The sequence below is a fragment of the Nannobrachium achirus genome (assembly GCF_963921795.1).
Source record: "Nannobrachium achirus genome assembly, chromosome: 21".
NCBI classification, from domain to species: domain Eukaryota; kingdom Metazoa; phylum Chordata; class Actinopteri; order Myctophiformes; family Myctophidae; genus Nannobrachium; species Nannobrachium achirus.
The window spans coordinates 19,759,920-19,781,646 of NC_137828.1; the positions used below are offsets into that span (position 1 = coordinate 19,759,920).

Genomic DNA, 21,727 nt, shown 5'->3' on the forward strand with positions numbered 1-21,727 from the left:
GAAAGAATCAAATTAGCCTCAATAATCACATATTATTCAAAAATATCTGTTTTCAGATGCACACACAAATATTTCACCAAAAGAACATTGCATATTTACAAGCTCATGCTGTGAGCTTTACCAGTAGGACTCCCTAATCGGGAGATAAGCGACCGTCAGTTCACATGTATACACAAATAGGCCTGTAAGTGCCATTGGTTCCTGTTCCTGGGTGTAGGGGTTTGAAAAAAATCGGCCTGATGTTGGCGCTAAATGGGACAGATCCATGTTGATGACATGACTCTACTGACATACTGTGTACCGCTTTGCGTGATTTTAAGGCAAAATCTGTAGGAGCAGTGTCCAAAAATGTGTTTGAAACACCTGATGGTGTTGAACGCAGCACTCACTGTGAAGTTGATCTGACAGCCTCCCATGATGTAATCCAGAAAAGAATACTCCTTCACCACCTGAATTAAAGTAAAGGACACATAAGAAACAAGCTTACATTCAAACCATACTTCATAATGCAAGACTCAGTCTCATAGAACTACAGTAGATTCCATGGATCAACTGAACCATGGCATTTTATATCCAAACCAGTTGTCTTCCTTAACTCTTTTACCGCTTTGGACGTTCCCGTTCGCCCCATTTTTCACGGCGGCGCGATGCCAATAGTACGTTCTTTGGCTCGTTCTTTTGTACCTTGTTTTGATGTCTGTAAACTGGGGTCGCGCGGGTGTAACGTTAACACATCTCCCGTAAAAGTGCTCTCAAAAACCCACTGGACGTTAGCATCAATGGAGTAACAAAACACTTCCTTGTTATTTTCTCTGGGTCTATTGCTTTGTAGCGATTTAGTGGTCTTGACGGACGGCAGCCGGTCGCGGCCATTTCACATTAATTCTTGCATGAGGCTGCCCTCTACTGCTAGTATGACCAAAGTGCACTATGTAATGAGGAAAAAAAATAAAAAAAAAAACTCGCAAAGGTAAGCTGCTTTTGCTGGCACAAGACCCAATAAATAAATAATAACATCTGGCAGTAAAACTGTTAACTGGTACACTGGTAATAAAAGCTGCAATCCATAACTTTTGAATGTATAAAATGTTATTTTAAACCAATCTACAGTAGAAGATGTTAGTGGTCTCCCAACACTATAGACAAATGTAGATCCTGTGGTTGGATAGGACACCTACAATATAGTTTTGAACACATTTGATCATCCTCTGCAGTTTCAGTGGTAGTTATGTCACTATTATTAACAGAGATGAGGAGACGATTATGAATATGATGGCTTGTAGGGTATCTGGCATGATCTAAGGGAGCCTCCTTATAATTCATAATCAGAGTCAGTTTATCCTTAATAGCTTATTGCCTGTGTCTTTCAGCGCCACAGAGGATATCACTCTCTGTCTCTCTTACACAGCTGGACTGTTAGACAAACTTTGACAGACTGTTTGGTGCCACTGTTCACAGAACGTTATCGTTCATCAGCGTGGAAGTTATAGTGCTCGGTGCGAGCGGATCTTTCAAGGCGAGTGACACTGAAACTTACCTGACACCGTTTTATAATTATAACACCAGAGTTTTTATACGACTTCTTCTTCTGCTTCTTTTTACTGTTGACGCACTCAAACTCTGCCTGAAAGTTAAGAGAGGATTGTTATGATACAGGTGGCACAAGAATCGTTGATTGACATACAGTACCTTTACTAAGACAGGAACCCTTTTTGTCGTTCTTGTTGCCATGTACAGTATAGTATATCGCAACATTATGTTTTGTAATTTTTTAATAAATATTTAGTCGTCGGGTGGAAACCTTGTATGTCCAAAAAAAGAAAAGAAAAACAATTTAAAATAGTGAAAATAACCAATCTACAAGCACACAACGCCTCGCACCGCGAGGCGTTGTGTGCTTGTAGATCTGCTATTTTCACTGCTTTTGTGCGACACTTTTGTATGATGAAGTAGGAAGTAGAAGTTTAATTTACAAAAAAAAACAAAAAACATACAGATTTGAAACTTGGAGATATGAGTTTCCAAACACTTAAGGTAAGGATTTAGAAGGCGTTTTTAGAATTGGCCTTAGTCCGAAAAGTCATAAAAAATACATACAGTACACATTTACAGTATTACATGCACACACAACTCCCCACCCACTCCTTGGGGTGTTTTTTCGTCACTGTATATTTGCACAATGCACATAGTAGGTGAAATGTGTCCTCTGCATTTACCATTCCTCCAACAGCTTGTGTTGCCCCCTCTATTTCGGCAAACGTGGTATTAAAAGCTCCTATGTAGTCGTGAGACCCGCTGCTGTTGTAGTCGTAACACTCCACCTGAGTACAGAAAACAGAACATTTTCATCCTTTCAACCCATTTAGACCGGGTACACATTATTACGCATTATATTATGCTTTAGCTATTGAAAAATAGCAGATATACAAGCTCACAGCGAGCTTGTAGATCTGCTAATTTTGAAAAATCTTGAAAATCTGTGCAAGTCTTTGAATATTTTGACCTCTGTCTTCTAAATCCTACTAAGGTTTTTTGAAAAACCTATGTTTCTATGACAGTGGTTCACAAACCTTTTCATGTCAAGGACCCCCAAAATTACATGTATTTGGCCGCAGACCCCCATCACAAAATATTTAGTTCCAGGGACCCCCCCCAGAAGCAAAATTTGAGTTACAAACATTCACTCTAAAATATATATATATTCAAAGATTTGCACACAATTGTCACGACGTTTCAAAAATAGCAGGTCTTACAAGCTTGCAGCGGCCTAAATGGCTTGGATCTCCAAGAGGCTTGAAATATGAAATTCACTGCAGTCTCACTTTTAATTGAGTTACTATCAAAAAAAAGGAAAAGAAAAAGAAAAAAGAAACCATGCTAATAGGACAGCAGCTTAAAATCGAATGTAATCCTACTAAAATGCATTGCCGGTGGACTATGAGAGAGACAAAACCAAATCTAGATCTGGAAACACACACGCCAGCTAAACAGAAAATGGGCATAGGCAAGAGGAACCCATTATCTAGAATACACAGACCCCCATTCAGATTATGTGAAACAACCATTAGTTAGATTGAATTTGAACATTAATTTATCACTAGTCTGGTACAGAATCCGTGTGATGGAGTACACACACATGTGCTTATACAGCAACGTTGTACAGTGTATCCCAAAAGGAGGCTGGATTTCCAATTTGAATGGGTTTTGTGCGTATTGTACATTTTAGGACACTTTTTTCACTGCTTGGTACCGTCTCAACTCCACTCAACTCTACTGGTCATATTGGTTTTCCGTTGGGTAAAAGTACCTGACGCTTTTCTGGTATCACCTAGATACAGTACACTGATGTTTCAAGCGAGCTGAAGTGAAACCAAAGGTGACAGACATGTAAACACGGCAGACTACTGATTGGTCAGATAGAATCGCCACTAGCGTGATTGCGTCATGCTGGACTCAACTATATTGCATGGGAGCACACAAATGCATCTACAATGCGAGCCGTTTTAAATGTGACATGAATCCATATTCAGCAACTGACTGGGCTATGTATCGGCAGGTTAAAATGTTCTCAGAAAGAATACATATATATCATGGACTGTGCAGATGAAGACAGCATTAGCTTTCATTTTAATTTTAGCATTGTTTAGCACTCTCTTATGCGGGGGGTTGGTTGGACGACCAGCTACATTGAGGTACCGTATTTTTTCCAAATAGCAACCCAGGCATTTAATTAGCAAAATCAATTCGAACCCCCAGTGTTTAAAACTCACTGAATGCCATCCTTGATTAAAAATCTACAAAACTGGTGCCAGCCATTTTGTTTAATTTTGCCTTTTTATGGGGGCCAAAATCATATTTTGTACTTAAATTACATATATAAATCTATGCTTCTATCGAAAGCCACACTACCCCTCTTACAAAGGAAAACATGTATATTTATATATATATATCCTATCATTAGATTTGGGCTTCAATAGAACATGTGTAAGATGTCTTGATCATCATCATATGTGAATGCTGTCTCTGGGCCTGTGTGTAATCTGGAGTGCAATGGCCTGTGAAAACCACCAGGTGGTGGTCTTCTACTATCTGATCAACTAACAGAAGAAGGAAGAAGACGTCCATCTTTTTTTTGGTTTGGGCCTTGTTGTTTACATTTTGGCCAGGCCTTTTAGCTAGCATGCTACACACTTCAGAGCCCTGGCGATCGCGATCAAGGATAGCAATCGCCAAATGGATGGCACCGCTGGTTTCGTGTGATTTTTCTGAGTTTTTGGAGTACTTATAGTTCGTCAGGGAAGCACGGGAAGTGTATAAACGAACGTTTTAAGATAACATTTAAACGGCCGGAACCAATGTTCGGTTATACCGATTTCCCGTCGGACTGTGTTACACTGGTGCTACAGTCAAATCGGCCGTATCGCTCCGGTCACGGAGGCTCATGGCTAACTTCTAGAGCGATTTTTTTGAAATTACAATTATGAAAAAATGATAAAACTTTTGATTAATTAAAAAGACGTAAAAGACGTTTGTGGCACTAAGGATCAAAGACGTAATAGACGTTTATGGCGTTCAGTGAGTTAAAAGAACCGGGCGGCTATTATGTATTTGTGTCCATTTGAATGGCGGTTGATGTGCAAAACGGTGTCAGACCCCCGGCGGGTATTTGGCCATTTGCCCCTGGGCGATTATTTTTTAAATATACAGTACTATCTGCACAGTCTGCAGGGGAACATCAAGTAATGTGAGTAAAGTTGAGTTGAGCGGTTGCCATGCAGTGGAAAAGCAACATTACGAGTAATGTCTAACTAACTAGCCCAGCCTGGGACTGAGTTGTATTGGAGACCATATGGTGCCAACAACAAACAACAAGGATAAAAGACAAAAATAGGTCAGCAGCAGCACACATCTGGAGGCAAACTGCATTAGGAACAGAGAAGACTTAATTCTCTGGTGACAAAAGCAGTCATTTTGAGTGGAGTCGCTGCTGTCTGCAGACTCAAACAAAACACGCTCATGGGGGATGGCTGAGGCGGACACAGTGACCCATCTACAGTTAAACATGGGTGCGGTTGCTGGATACGAGGCTTATAAACTCAGTCGTTGATTCTATATCACAGACACAGCATCCTTCATGTGAACGACAGACACAGACCGAGGATGGGTTGACTCACTTGTGCGGTCGCTTGGGAAGCATCTCTTCCTCACAAGCATGCTTTAAGGAGGTGTTAAAAAGGGTGAAAACACATCAACTAATAATTACGCCTGCTTGGCTTAATTGTCCTAACAGAACACTTAATTCACAAAAGCCAATGCACCAGTGGCACTAGACACCTGCTGTATATAAGACTAGGCAAGAGATACAAAGGACCAACTTTATAGAATGTTACAAATCACACAAAAATAATAAACTTTATTTATAAAGCACTTTTCAAAACAACATTACAAAGTGCTTTACAGTGGCAAATAAACTACAGTGCATAGAAATAGACAACAATAAAATCATTACAGCAATGGATAAAAAAGAATAATATAAAAACAATAGACTAAATGATCTAACGGAAGGCCTTGGTGTAGAGGTAGGTTTTCAGAAGCGTTTTAAAAAAATCGAACCTCTGTTCGAAGTGGAGCTGTGTGTGTGTGTGTGTATTGCAGTTGATGCTCAGGGCAGGCTAGATCATGTGTACCGATTTTTGTGACATTTGAAGAAAATATGTAGGAAAAGGAGCAAAAAGTGTGTTTTGGAGAAAATTCAAGATGGCGGAAAATCTATCCTGGCGCAAATGGGCGTGGCCTATATGGGGAGATGCGTCTTGACCCAAGGAATCCAGGGAAAAAAGAATTTTAATTTTCCGATCTACGGTTCAAGAGTTACGGGGCAAAACGTAAAGTGGGCCGTTATAGCGCCACCATGAGGCCGAGTGATGTAATTATTTTTCGATTCATTCTTAAAATCATTATGAATCTCCTCTCCGAGGTTTGAAACTGTAGCTCCTATGGTTTACGAGAGAAAAATACTTGAAAGTGATTTCTTGCATTGTCCCATTATAAGTCAATGGGGACAATTAAGCGTTGTTTTTTGCCGATTACGTCGGCATGGTAAGGCGGATCGGAACGAAAGGTAATAGAACAACATTCCCGGCCGAGCCGCACATTTTGATGTATATATTGCGCGAGTGGCGTAAATGGTGCGGCACTAGTTACGCGCCGAAGTTTAGGCTACACGGACGGACGGACGGAGACAGACAGACAGACAGACCCACACACACGGCCACGTATAGGGAGCTTGTGTTCCACACAGCTCCAAAAATGCTACTGAGTGTGCGTCCCTCAGTTCCTGGGGTAGGGCGTTCCAGAGGCCCGATCACCCCTGGTGACGAGGTTGGCTGTAAATGGAGTCAGGAGACCCCTATTTACAGGCCTGAGAGGGTGCACAGGCTTGTATGGTTCCAGCGTGTCTAACATGTTAACTGGGGGCCAGACCTTGCAGGGCTTTAAAAGTTGTAAAGTAAAATCTTAAAATCAATTCTAAAACTCACTGGCAGCCAGCCAGCTGCTGAGCTTTGGACAAGTTGGAGGCGAGAGATAGCCTTTTTGCTGAGTCCAGACTAGAGTATAGTCCAGGGAGTTAAAGTAATCTAGTCGTGAAGTGATAAATGCATTGATTACTTTTTCGAGGGAATGAGGGAAGCTTTTTTAATTTTTATGAATATAACTCCCATTTCCGTTTGCAATAGATTACATTTAGATCCACTTAATAGTAAACCAAGTTTGTGAGTGTAAGTGTGTGTGTGTGTGTGTGTGTGTGTGTGTGTGTGTGTGTGTGTGTGTACCTTTATTGGACTCTCGGGGTCTCCTCCGCAGAGAGATTGCAGGCGGACAGTGAAGGGTCTCCACGTTGGATTCAAGTTGTACATCACCACCTATACAACACAGGACAGTGATTAATGCACACTACACCATGGTTAATGTAACGTTTCTTTATGAAGGACCCAAATGTCACTTCAATAGAAGCAAAGTGTCCATGTGGGATGTCTTTTAGGATAGAACGAATGCGAGCACCATTCATTCACAAGCAATCAACTATATGAGGCTAAGAGGAGTTGAATGTCAGCAAAAGAAGTGTCAGTCAGGCACTTTATATTAGATAAGGCATGGGCAAACCACATGCCTGTGTCTTATCAGCTATAGATTTAGTCTACTGTCTGCAGCAGCAACAGCAGTCAGTCAGTCAAGCCAGATTCATAATAGAACGCACGCACATTAAACAGTACTTTTGGCCCTAAATCCCCCTAAATTAGATTATTGTGATTAGTTTAGCTTGCAAGGTCCTATAAATTATATATCTTATAATATCTTAAATTTAGTTTTGTGCGACAGTCTTGGTATGATGAAGCAGGGCTTTACTTTACGAAAAAAATGTAGACAATTGAAACTTGGAGATACAAGGTTTCTGCCCGACAGTAGTCAAAAGACACTATTCCACAATCTCCGAATGCTATATAGAGTCTGGAACTACAGCTTCTGAACGGCGAGTAATGGAAGCTGGCATTTCCGTTCATGAAAATATATTATAAATTGTCATTTCTGCAAAGCAGCAAGCTAAATATGCTTAGATGATTTGTATTATATTAGAATAATTGAGCGCGATGTTAAAAACGAAATGGAAGTGGGGAGGAGACTTCACTTCCGCTTTAGCCGGATACTCATCCCCCGGTCACCCAGACTGTATGACGGCCACGGGAGCATTTTCAAATCACAGGAGTCAACAGTCTGGCCTCGCAAGAATAGCCCGACAGTGACGATAGGCTCTGTGACATAATATACTAGTCTATGATGCATTAGTCCACCTCTGTCCTGTGTGCCAGCTGCCATGTCGTTCCTGTCTGCCGGTAGATCTCCAGAAAAGGGTCAGACTTCCCAAAGAAATCCTACAAATGAGAACGATAAAAACAAGAAGTTGATATCATATATTTGATTATTCACTAAAGTGACTTTCAAGATCAGATACAAGTTCAATAGTTCCTTCATAAAAATAAAAATAAACAAGACACTGCAATAACAGAGAACTCCAACATAACACTTAAACAAAATCCTCAAAGGTACCAAAAAGTGTACCTTTTTATCCAGTTTCCTTGCTGCCATTTCAAAATGCACCACTCTGTTGTCTGTTCTCTCTTCAGCACTGATCTACAACACAAACAATTCCATTAGATATGTAATCAACATGCACAACACTACAGATGCAGCTAAGTTGCAAACTCAAATCGCTTTACAACGGTCCACTCATTCACGCATTGGGAGGTGAGGCGGCAAACAGTTGACGCCAGCGTCCTCACTTCCCACATTCACACACCAATGGTGGCAAGCTGACACCGACCGACCCATTGGAGGCAATGTGGGGTTCAGTGTCTTGCCCAAGGACACTTCCACATGTGGACAAGAAGAGCCGGGATTTGATCCGCCGACCCACAGATAAATGCCTTGGTACATGCAAATGATTTGACAGTGGATTGGATCACAACATATCACAGCATGCTGCTGTGCTTGACCGCTTGACACACATTCTAAAACGGCTAGTTCCATTCCTTGATTCTGATTGGCTGGTTTCCCTTTAATTGCTGTGGTATATGAGACTACAATCCACACCTTGAATCAGTTTATATCAAACCCAGGTATGTTATTTCTTTCCACAGTGCACCAATTATCTGCACCTGTGTTGTTGGCAAAAAATCTGGGAACTACTTTCTTGCAGACCTTGTAGTGAATTATTAGTGAAATAGAACAGTTTTAATTGGTACATGTCTATGATTTTTCATGTTGCCATATTGTAACCGTTTTAGAAAAGCAATAAGCCACGCGAGGCATGTGGTTACCTGTATTTTATAACGGCTGAGAGGGTTGGAGACACATGGCCTCGTCTCGTGTCACACCACGCCTCTCAGCCGTTATAAAATACCAGGTAACCACATGCCTCTTGTGGCTTATTGCTTTAATTTTACTTAGTTTGTAGCATCTGTAAGTATTATCAGATCCATTCATTCGACAAGCACCAACCTTGCACACAATGAATATGAACGAAAGCTACTTACAGTTATGGTGCCTTTGCCTGCAGGCGACTTGTTCTTCAGGAGCAGAGGCCTCGTCAGTTTACAACTGGACACAATCTGAACAAACACATGAATACACATAAACACCAGGAACTGCTATCAATGCTACTAATACTGGATCTGCCAGCTTTTGATTTGATGCTTTTCCCAATTTCCCTGATATCACTCATAGTTGAGTAAAAGCATGTTTCTGTATGCGATAGAGCAGAGGTTCTCAAAGATAGTAGGCAGCAGTACCCTCTTTTCATAATTGCTGAACCCAAGTACTCCCTTTAATCGACAACATCATTTTGATTAGAGAATACGGACATCAAAAGTCCTGTTTTTATGTCGGTATGTTGAAAATAAAAGTGAGTAGCTACTAGCTACAGCACTATTGTTTTCTATTCAGTAAGAGTTGTGTTAGTCAAAATTGTTACTTAATTTGGTTTAGGCTTTACAGAGCAGCACATTCATATGCAGGTCTCAATTTTCCATGTTCTCTTAAGTACCCCCTGTAGTACGTCTGCGTACCCCTAGGGGTACATGTACAGTACCCCCATTTGAGAAACACTGCGATAGAGCAACACATTTATAGGGAGCATTCATGCGTTGTCTTGACATGTTTTGCAGAATAACACGATTATAAGCTCTATTAGAAACCCCTAGATGCCAGGCTGCAGGTAGTAGTTTTTACAGACAGGTTTCATGGCAATCGGCCCATTACATTTTGAGATATTGTGACATTTGTGACCTGTGTGTGTCCCTAGAGCAGGGGTCTTCAATGTTTTCAGGCCAAGGACCCCTTAGCTGAGCGAGACATGAAGCAGGGACCCCCTCTACATATATTGTGTAAATGTGTGATACAGATTTTCATTGATTTCATAGATAGATTCATAAACTTGTTTGACAGAACTGTCAACAGTCTGTTTTTTTTCTTTTCAGACTTTTAACCACTTAATCATCGTTACTTACTAAACTTCGCCTTTCACTATGTACTTGGTCTGCTCTTTTTTTTTTACCACTACACCAAACCTATTTGCCAAAAATAGCCGATCTACAAGTGCTCAGTCTCAACGCCTTGCAATGCGAGGCGTTGTGAGCTTGTAACCGGTCCATTCTCAGAATTGGGATGCGCCGGTTCAAGTCGTTCATTTTAAAATAATGATCCTATCACTCAAAGATTTGCCGTCCCCCCTGTAGTAACTCTGAGGACCCCCTAGGGGTCCCGGACCCCCTGTTGAAGACCCCTGCCCTAGAGGAAAGGCCAGGGGTCATGGGGTCTCCTCCAGGGAGCATGAATCCTATGGCAAAGATATGTTTTTTTTTTAAAGATTTGTTTTTGGGCTTTTTATTTGATAGGACAGTTACTGACAGGAAATGGGGAGAGAGACGGGGAATGACATGCGGCAAAGGTCGTCCGGATTGGGAACCGAACCGGCGACGCCAGCAGGCATCATAGCCTAGTATGTGGTATGCGCTTTGACCACCAGGCCAACGGGCGCCCCATGGCAAAGATATGTTGTCGGGGACCAACATGATGGATAGTGATGAAGCGAAATTACATTATTATGTAGCAGCTATAGTGAATACTTTTGTTGCTAGATTGAGTTTGAAAGCTGAGAACAAGTCGTACCTGTAGATAAGGTTAGAATGTAGGGAGTCGCTACAGGTTGAAGGTCCCACCAGCAGAAGAGTGGGCCTTTGTTTTACGATTCACACACAGCTACGTAGAGGATATCAAATGTTTTATTGTTTTTCTTTAGCCAATTATAAGCTGACAGTCAGGGAGAGCTCTGTCTTTTGTGTGTGTCTTTGGTGTAGGATGTATGATTGGATGTACATGTGTGTGACTGTTACAGCGCTGTAAATACACGGTTTCTATTATCTTTTAACATCGTATCTGAGTCAAGGTTTGCTGTTCATTGAGTTTCACCCTAACCCTAACCCAGTGCCATTCTTAAGGCAACATGCAACTACTTGCAACAATTATATCCAATGGTAGTTGCAAGGAGTTCAAACTATTTTGTTGCTAGGAGTGTAGTAGAAATTTATATGACTGTCAATATGTGCTGTGTATTTCTCACGCTTCACTAATGTTTAAGTTAAAGTTACTTTCCCTACAAAAAGACTGACTCGACAGCAGTTGTCCATCCGGACAGCTGCCCCATGCTTACTCCTAGTCACCAGTCCATATATGGAAGACTTCTGTAAGAATAGACCTGTATCTATAGACACTGTCTAGTAGACACACCTTCAGCTATTCTTGTGACACTATAAGAAGGGACTGCCCTGACAGTACAGGAGGGACACTATGCATGCGTGTCGCTCGAGAACTCTCATTCTGTTGTTAAATAAATATATTGTATTCATATTCACTCTACCTTGTGGAAATTCTATTCTATACTATAGTGAGGTTTAAATTAATCTATTACAGGAGTTGTGAATAGTTGCATTGGTGCGGTCTGGACTTTAGATTTCTGCTACTAATGGAGCTAAAAATATCCAAGAACTGGTGAAGAACAAATGCAAACTGATGTTATGTATACCAGTGGTTCTCAAAGTGGATTCCAGGGACTCTGTGGGTTCCTTTATGAGGGTCTAAATTGACCCATACAAGTCTGTAACTCTGACTAACGGGTCTATTTGGTTCCATTTGTACACTGACAGAGTTAAGGGGAGACCTTGAAATGTGAAAGTTTGAGAAACACTGATGTATACAATAGATGCTCACCTGGCCCAAAGTACACTCCAGCTCCCCCAGGAAGTCATCATCACCGAGGTCGTAGGTGGCGTTGTCGATGTCATAGATGCAGAACTTCAGCTTCTGCACCATCTCAAAGTAGTAGTCGATGACAAACGTCTTTGTGAACTTTGGGTTGAGGCAGTTGTCGATCCTCTCTGTGCGGCCCAACTGATGCAAGCAGAAGTATCAGAGAGTCAGTGCTTTGTTTTTCTTTCAAACATCTTTTCTCACTTTGGATCCTTTTTGACTTCGTGGCGTTTATGATATGACACTTTAGATCACACATGGGCAACATACGGTCCGGGGGCCGGACCCGGCCCTTTGGCCATCTCAATTTGACCCCGCCAAGTCCTCAAAGAACAACAAAATAACCCCAAAATGGTTTTGAGAAGATTTTTATGATATCAACTCCAATTAATAGTACCATAATTATTTAACATTTGAGTACTATACCTGCATTTCTCCACCCGTACAGTATGTACTCAAAGTGTTATGTTTATATCATAATGAAAGTGAAACAGTCCATGTTTATAACATAATGCAATGTGTTTTATCAGGGACATATAGGGAGTGGTGCATATCAGATAAGATACAGTGTAAATGTATAGGCTCATTTAGTTGATACAGCATTGAAGTGGATGGTTTTATGCAAGCCATCCTTTTATTGTATAAGACCAGAGTACACCAGACCAGAGTGATACAGTAGTGCCTACAGTACAGCTGAAAACATTTCAGTTTCAATTTAAAGTTGTGAAAGCCTAACTTATTGTAAAGTACTCTGGCATGTCTACCAAATACATGCAGTTTTAACATAATTCAGGACTATGTGTTTCAAGTTTCAAATTCAATTGTACAATGAATGAATGAATTATTTTATTTGAGTGTCATGCCACCTCGTGGCCCATCCCTCATGGGATTATATGACACCTTTTCAAACAAGGTTACAATATTCTTAAGTACATTCCTTTTTTCTTTTTCTATACATCCGTTTCCAGTATAGGCTACAACATAGATACCAGCGGGGGGAAAAAATAAAATGAAAAATAAAGCAAATGTGTGGCCCTTCACTCACTCTATCGAAGTCAGCATGGCCCTCTGGAAATAAACGCTGGCCACCCCTGCTTTAGATACATGTTTAAGCCAGGCGAATCGTTACCATATTAAAGTTTAACCACTTTGAACCCGGCGTAGATTCTTCCAAAAATGTAAATTCAGTGACCCATTTGAACTGACCCATTTGAGTGGGGAAATATTGGCAGTGTGCTTGTGAAATATGACGCTCATTGGCCTTCCCTAGTAGTAGTATGCAAGACTAGGTGCAGACAGACGCACAGGGCCAAATGCATGAATCTCCTGGCGGAGATTTTATCATGTGATACCGCTGTTCAGTATCGTGATACTCTACAGCAGTAGACACAGTATAATTAGTCATGCAACAAAAACATAAACCAGGTTTAAGTGGTTGAAGCATTTGGCTTAAAAAGGGCTTTCCAATAAACACAGAATAATCAAATTGAGTAGCCTTCTCAAGCTAAGCAAGGCCACACCCTGGCCACAATATCCACTGTGGCCTGCATAACTGAAGTGGCGGAAGTGCTGCGGTTAAGGGAAGTTACGTCACGCAGTGCAGGTCAGTTTACATCCACCAGCGAAACAAACCTAAATAGATTGGAGCTCTTAACTCACTCTTAATAGGTGTAACTTTGTCAAAAATCCATGTTTTTGTTTGGATATTGTTTATTACGAGCGCAACCAAACGGTCGGGAGAAGTAGAACAGTTTTTTTTGGCCAGCGAGGTATACACCACACTGTGAAAAAAAAAAAAACAATAACATCCGGTGAAATTCTCACAACGGAAGTAGCACCGTTCTATGTCGTGTAAGCCTCGCGTCGTAAGCAGGCTTTTCTCTTTGCAGATGAGTAAGCCTGGCTACGCGAGGCTAGCAAGGCCAAAGGTTTTGTATTTGCTTGTGTTTGGTGCGTGTTGTCAGAACGGCGGAATGCGTTTTTTTGCAGGGCTATCTCTGCCAGCGTATATATTCTGACCTACTGACCTCATACCACTGGGACCCCGAGGTGTTCATCAGGAGGACGCACAGAGGGTCCGACTTGGAGAACACGTCCATGTCCAGGAGGTTCTCGCAGGACACCGTCAGCTCCACCTTGGTCATGCACTGTGCGGCGCTCTGTTGGCCCGCAAACTGAGGCCCCGCAGCTGCCATGGTGACCGCCTGTAGGTAGGACACACAGTCACAGAGACACTAACAGCCCACGACGTACACCAGCGGTTACACCTGCAACAAGGGCAGACAAAACACCCACGAGTCAGACAACAAGGTATGTACACTGAAACAGGTTTTTGGTTTGTTTTACAAGCAGAGATAAACACAGCTGCATCTTTTGGCCCTGGTTAAGGCCGGGGCGCCCGTCCGTAACTACGACTAGTATTATTCACCACTGCACTGCCGTCTTCATATATTTCAGGTGTGGATGCTGCTGTTCACATTTTAAAACTATAGATTTAGAGTAGAGCAGTGGTCTTCAACATTTTCAGGCCAGGGACCCCTTAGTTGAGAGAGAGATGAAGCAGGGACCCCCACAACTTTTTCATAGATTCCATAAAGGCCTAGTTTAGCACAATCATCAGTGTACTTTGGATTCATGTCAATTTGTGTTTTCAGATATTTAACCACTTGAACCGTCAATACTTAATAAACGTGATCTTTCAATCTGTACTTAGTCTGCTCTTTTTCCCCTCTACACCAAGCCTCTTTGCCGAAAATAGCCGATCTACAAGCTCACAAGAGCTTGTAGATCTGCTATTTTTGGCTACAGTTCTAAGAATATGGATAGGGTAGGGTTCAAGTTGTTAATATAAAAAGGATTGGAAGATTTGGAGGACCCCATGTTGAAGGCCCCTGATTTAGAGTTATAGATAGTAATAGTGTGTGTTGTGGATATCATTCTCTCTCTTTATTTATATAGAAACAGAAGGATATTTTGAGAACAATGGAAGGAAAAACATCGCTCACTTTATGCTAAAACACTTGCTGAATCCGGAAGGACAAGCACATCACAAAAAAAGTCACAGGTGAAGCTGAACTAATAAATACGTACATTGAGGAAGTAAGGAGAGTTCACACACTGTATATGAGCTCCCACGAATTTCTAACTAAGTTGGTACTACGTTTCGTCGTTTTCAACGGGTCTTCATCAGGTCAACCTGATGAAGACTGAAGACAGGGTTGTAATAAATTCCTGGTTGCTGATACTGTACAGTGTGCGAACTCTCCTTTCCTTCCTCAAAACACTTGTGCTGCCTGCTTGACAGAAAACAAAGGCCAGCGAAAAGATATTAAAGAAAAACAGTAGTGCAGTTGTCTTCAACGTTTTCAGGCCAAGGACCCCTTAGCTGAGAGAGAGCGATGAAGCAGGGACCCCCCCACCACTACATATTGTATAACATTGTGTTGTAGATTAGAAATGTTCATAGATTTCTTAGACAGCGCTGACTTGTTTGACAGCACTGTCATCGTGTTGGAGTAATGTGTATTTTCAGACATTTAACCACTTGAACCGTCAAACACTAGTCTGCTCTAGTTTCCCTCTACAAACCTCTTTGCCAAAAATAGCCAATCTACAAGCTTACAACGCTTGTAGTAAGCTTGTACTGTAGATCTGCTATTTTTGGCTACTGTTCCACTCGGAATAGGGATGCTAGGGTTCAAATGGTTAATGTAAAAAACATGGTTCTATCACACAAAGATTTGGTGGCCCCCCTGTAGTAACTCTGAGGACCCCCTAGGGGTCCCGGACCCCCTGCTGAAGACCCCTGGTCTAGTGCCTCTGATACACAAAATAATCTAGTTGGATTTAATTTTTGGTGAGTTACTAGTAAATGCGACATGGTGTATAATCTGCAGTGTAGCACTTTACAAGATGGCATTACACCATGCATGGAAACTATGACGCAAGTGTGGAAACTACAATGCAAACTATGATGCATGCTCTTCAGGAGCATGTAGGTTTAAGTCTCTTTCTTGCTCAAGGACACTTTGTTTAAAAAACCAGGAGGAGTCAGGGATCAAACCTAGAACCTTTCAATTGCAAGAGGGTCGATCTATCTACCTCCTTAACCTACCTGAGTGCCGCGCTGCGAGCTTGTAGATCTGCTATATATTTTTTTTAAATCGTGAAAATGTGTCTGTCTTTGAATATTTCAAATCCTTCTAAGGTTTTTTGAAAAACCTATGTTTCTATTTCAGTGGTGCTAAATGATATGTATTTGGCTAAGGACCCCCATCTCAAAATATTTAGTTCCAGGGACCCCCCAGAAGCAAAATTTGAGTTACAATTGTTTCGCTTAAAAATACATATATTCATTTGCACACATTTCCTTAGCCAGTGGTTATCATAACCACTAGGTGGTAACAGTATAGCTAACTTGAAGTGACATTGCACCACATTATTGTAATATCTCCTGGATCCCATTTAGACACACCACTCTTCATTCATCTAGGTTCAGGTGATGATCGCCCTTCTTTCAGTGTAAGCTGTGCATCATCATGTTGTTCTTGTTCATGGACTATAGCCTGCATTCAATACAGTGGTGTCATGATGTTGAGTCAACCACCAAATCCAAATCAACTGACAAAATACTTTTAAAACATTCAAGGATGTCCACAATTACAACACCAGAGGCAGCGCCACAGCTCATGTTCAACCCAGAGTCAAACAAAGGGTCAACTCGTTCTCCTGATATACCAGCAAAATGTGGAACGCGTTACAGAAGGCCTTAAAGGAGTGCCAATCCCAAACATCCATTAAAACCGCCCTGAAAAACCACTTACAGGCGGAAGCCGCTCAAAACTGGTAATAATAAACGTAACCTAACCTCACCCTCCCCTTTCTATTTGTAAATCCTTTTTTTGTTCTTTTGTTTACAAGTGTTTCTTTTTTGCTAAAGCTATCTACTGCATAGTACTGTGTTCTAACCATCTGTCATTGAAAGTTATATGAGTTAATGAGAAGGATCTCAACGGAAATAAGCTTTGCCTTACCTGAGTTTCCTTTAAGTTGACCTTGTATCAGTGAACTGTACTGTCATGAAACTGTAGCTATGCAAAACGTCTAATAACTAACCTCAATCAAACCAAGTAATGAATGAGTTGAGTTTTCCCTTCTATAGATGACCTAATCATTGATAAGCGTGATTGACCTTTTTTGTCATTTGGTAGCAGTGTTAACAGCAAAGTGTTTGACAGCAAATATGATTTAGTCTTAATATTCTTTTGAATAACAAACACATCATTTGCTTTTAGTCCTATTAAGTAAAAAATTAACACTGTTTGGTTGGCCTATCACAATCATACTGTATGCAAGCTGTGGCAGATAACATGTAAAAACACACACACACACACACACACACACTCTGAATTGAGTAAAAATGACCCCAATGTAATGTAAACAAACATAGTGCTTTCTTAGGTTTTACATCCTATTAGACCTTGTATCTGAACTGTACTGTCATGTGCTTTTCCTATGCGAACTGCTAACAAAGTAATGAATGAATCTCTCTCTCTCTCTCTCTCTCACACACACACACACACACACAAATGTAACGGCCTACTATTGGTTGGAATCACTTTTACTCTTCTTTTTCATCCAGAACAACATGCGAGTGTCACCACTTTCTGTTAAACTAGTAACAAAATACATACAAACCAGTAAGGCTTAGTGTACTGTATGTGGTCAATCAAGTGATTTCACAACGATGATGGAAAATATGTCGTCATTTAGAACAACGTTAACATCGTTAGGACTCAGATCTGCATGGCCTTGGCAATTAGACAAGTTAAACAAAAATAAAGAAACTACAATAATAACGTTAGGTCATCCAAAAACACTGTTTACGGTAACGTTACACAATGACACACAAAACACATATTATCTGAATGAGTCATAGGCTATTATTATTACAATATCAAAGATTTGTTTATATTTGGAGGTCTGCCCACAACACACACAAAAATGCATTCAGCCACTTTAGCGTTGCGTTAGTCTGGTTAGAAGAATAACGGCCACAAAAACAATATACATTCACAATGTATGTCACTCCAGACACAATAAAATAACCACATTAAACGTACACGTAGTGAAAAACGTGCTAAAATGTCACCAAAAAGTATACAAATAGTAAGAAAACCAAATCTCACCCTCTTCAGTTCAGTCCAACAGTGAGTTGTTAGCTACACCCATGACAGGAAGACTGCTGTGGTGGGCGGGGTCACAACTGCTCTGAGGGTGCGTTTGTTTGGCAGTTACAGGGGCACCCGAACAGCATAGCAGTGGGCATGGTTTACTGGTGCCAACAAAAAAAATCTCCCATTCATTTTCCCCATAGATTTTTACAAAAATGTTTAGCCTATAACCAAGCCATCAAGGATGTCAGTGAATCATGGCCATAAAAGCTTTGATCCCGTGAAGAAAAGAAAATAATATTCAATTATTTGATATACTACATGTAATAAGAAATACCCTTTGTTTAGCGATTTTCAAAATGTTCTTTTTACAGAATCAAAGGTGTTATGGTCATGATTCACTGACATCCTGGATGGCTTGGTTCTAGGCTTAAAATGATTGTTATAAATATTTTTGTAAGAGTCTATGGGGAAAATGAACGGGAGATTTTTGGTTGGCACCAGTAAACCATGCCCACTGCTATGCTCTTGGTTCTCAAAGTGGGGTCTGGGGACCCCCAGGGGTCCTTGAGGGAGTCCCAGGGGGTCCCCAGCTAAATGATAGTATAGGAACCGAATTTGTTTGTATGTTACAGAGGCACCCGAACCCAACCAATGGTGTACTGCAGGGGTTCTCAAACTTTTTTTAGGCCGTGACCCCCAAAATAAACATATTTGAGCTGCGGACCCCCACCCTGACAATTAAATAAGCACTTGGAATTGTAGGGATTACATTTAATGTGACTCGGTTCCACAATTAAATATTGTGAAAATAGCAGATCTACATGCTCACAACGCCCTTACTTCATATTTGAGTTTGGCCAGTTTGGTATTAAAACGGTTTTGAAAATCCTTAAATTGTCACTTTATAAATGTGCAGATACGCTGTATGTTTGCACTTATGTTGGTTTGTTTACCGTTGAGTGAGACATTTTTTTTTACATGACCCCAGGTTTGAGAACCACTGTCTTACAACATTGGTTCTGAAAGTGGGATCCGGGGATCCCCAGGCCAGGGGTCCTTAAGGGAGTTCCAGGGGGACCACAGCTAAATTATAAGTTAGGAACCAAATGGATCCTTATATGGGTATGTAACTAACTCGGAGGGTATAAATGGACCCTATCGGGTCCATTTGCTTCGATTTGTACACTCTCCGAGTTAATATTGATTTTACATTAACAATTGGGATCTCAGAGATATAAATACCATTAAATGGGGGTCCGTAGCCTAATGCATGTCAAACTGGGAATCACAATCATAATAAAATGGTTGGGAATCACTACTAGAGGGGGGGGGGGGGGGGTTTCCCTGGCAAATCTTTTCAAAGTCTCAATTTGGGGGTCGTTGACATGAAAAAGTTTGAGAACAACAGTCTTACACAATACAATACAGTCAGTCTACTGAATAATACAAATTACATGGCATATTTTTGTAATTACTAAAGCAATCCCATGCATTATATATTATATAAAATAATACTCTTGCATTCAAACATTGGAAATATTGCACCTTGCATGAGAAAAGAAATTGCCATATTTTAAAAACAATAAAAAAAAAATGAAATCAAGCTTCCTTGACAATATAAAATTAGTAATTGAACATTTGTCTGTATGAAATATGGCCTCGTTATAGTTACTCCCCCCTCCCCCTTTACATACAGTAGTTACAACCCAACCCTGAGAACATGCACAGTATAATTAAACAATTACAAAGCAACAAAGCAAGCAAAACAATCAAATCATTGTCTTGTCATAAAAGATTGTTTGTGTGTGTACATACTGTACACAAAAAGGATAATATTTTGCATTGCAAAAAAAGCTGACGTTTGTTTCAATCCAGTCTACCCCATGACTTGTCTGCATACATTTGTATACATGTAAATTCTTATTTTCCATCTTAAAGACATTCGGTGTGTACTGTACATAAAAGGCAATGCGATGATGTTTTGAGGTTAGAGTGGTCATGCAGCGACCCTAAAGGTAAAACTTCTGAAGACACAGTGAGATATCTGCCATGCTAAGTGAGGTCGACGCCTTGAAGATCCAGGTCCTGTCTTCATTTCCAGACTTCTCCCGTTGGAGTTCTTGTATATCAGAGACAACTTGTCGAACAGCTGAACAACGATGTTCACCGACACACTGTAGAAAGAGAAGAGAAATATTAAGAAAATGCCTGGTACACCATCACATCATGTCCTAGTTGTTATTTTTTTAATTAACAATTATCTGTACAAACTGTAGTTTCCACTGAATTGATTCATTCGTATTAGAAGGGCTGCCAGGTAGACTCTGTCTATCAGAGAAATATTATTCCTCCTTTTTTGTATTAGTGATTTCTTCCTCATCCGAGTTTAACCACTCGTGAAAACCGCACAAAGGATTTGCATATCAAATATAAGCCCTTGCCATTGAGAAGAAAACAAAAATACTTTGTCAGTTCAGTTATTTTAGTAAATGAAACTTACCTGTATATTCACCCAGCTGAAATAACTAGATTAATCAAATGCAAAAATAAACCACCAGCAGTTGATCGCGTTCAGGTTTTCAAACCAAAACAATAATTTCATTTCAACCCAAACGCAGCTCAATTCATAACAGTACCCTTTTGAAATTTGCAAAGGCAAGTAAACAATATTGCAGATTCTTTAATTCAGCACATAATGAGACTCAGTCGAATAAAAGAATGACTTGGCCATGGTCCCATTAGAAACTCTGCTAAACAGCACATACAAAACATAAATAAAAAATAAACCTGACATTTTGGGTTATGTATCGATCCTTACCCTTAGGAGGGAGTGGAGAAAACCGATTCATTGGGAGGTTTCAGTTTGTACAAGTTGAAAAAGGAGGAAACTTGGTCTGGCAACTCTGCAAGGACGCTCTGCGCAAGAGCCTGCCTGTTCGCCTGCAATGACAAGATAAGACATCGGAAAGATCAGATGGGCCCTCTGGGATGACGTGAAGTGTTTGGTGTGTCTTTAACCTTAGAGGTAAAATGTAACTTAACAATGTATACAGTCTCTAATCATAACAACACATTCATTTTAAAAGCTGTTGCAAAAGAACATCTACCCAAGTTTAAAAATGATTTTTTTATTCTATTGATTACTACTGGTAGAGACTTGAGTTCAATAATATTTCTTTTGTATTTGTCGCATTCCTAAGACAAAAATGTGATTATAGTACATTTACCCCCATTGATTCCGGATGGGGACCCAAATGCATGGCCCTGGATGGGGACCCGAATGCATGTCCCTGGATGTGGAAACCATCAGGGTACTTTGATTATAGGGTTAGTATAATCAAACAACAATTTAAACTGTGTATATATACTGTATATATATATTTAGCTGACCAGGGTCCCACAGGGTCTATACTAGGTCCTTTTCTCCTTCTACCAAATTCCAGTGGTGGAATTCCACCATGCTGGTTAAATTCAAACCAAAGCTTTGAACACTAATGTTAGGTATGTTTCAGAATGTTAATGTCACTGCTTTCATGATTGGAATTTGGAAATATTATTGCTTTTGAACTTGTTTAGATTAGAGCTTCATGCATGTCCATTTTGTAATAGATGTTTTACTAGGTAGATATTTGTATAGAAAGGCCTAACCAGGGACTGGGGTTGCAAATTAGCCTCGGCTATAAACCCCA

The 21,727-nt window shown here is 40.6% G+C and overlaps 1 protein-coding gene across 1 annotated transcript in view; it reads right to left on the reverse strand.

Annotated features, from left to right (window-relative positions):
• The window catches only part of LOC308306629 (uncharacterized protein), a 62,314-nt gene that overhangs the window by 11,206 nt on the left and 29,381 nt on the right, over positions 1-21,727 (reverse strand). Inside the window, exons 16-28 of the mRNA XM_080751670.1 lie at positions 21,266-21,328; positions 20,860-20,978; positions 20,142-20,212; positions 14,116-14,129; positions 13,890-14,066; positions 11,824-12,003; positions 9,093-9,167; positions 8,119-8,190; positions 7,851-7,931; positions 6,834-6,923; positions 2,217-2,321; positions 1,538-1,624; positions 390-449 (exon numbers count right to left, since the gene is read on the reverse strand). Coding sequence (XP_080607796.1) covers positions 390-449; positions 1,538-1,624; positions 2,217-2,321; positions 6,834-6,923; positions 7,851-7,931; positions 8,119-8,190; positions 9,093-9,167; positions 11,824-12,003; positions 13,890-14,066; positions 14,116-14,129; positions 20,142-20,212; positions 20,860-20,978; positions 21,266-21,328 — 1,194 coding nt within the window. The remainder of the gene's footprint in view (positions 1-389; positions 450-1,537; positions 1,625-2,216; positions 2,322-6,833; positions 6,924-7,850; positions 7,932-8,118; positions 8,191-9,092; positions 9,168-11,823; positions 12,004-13,889; positions 14,067-14,115; positions 14,130-20,141; positions 20,213-20,859; positions 20,979-21,265; positions 21,329-21,727) is intronic.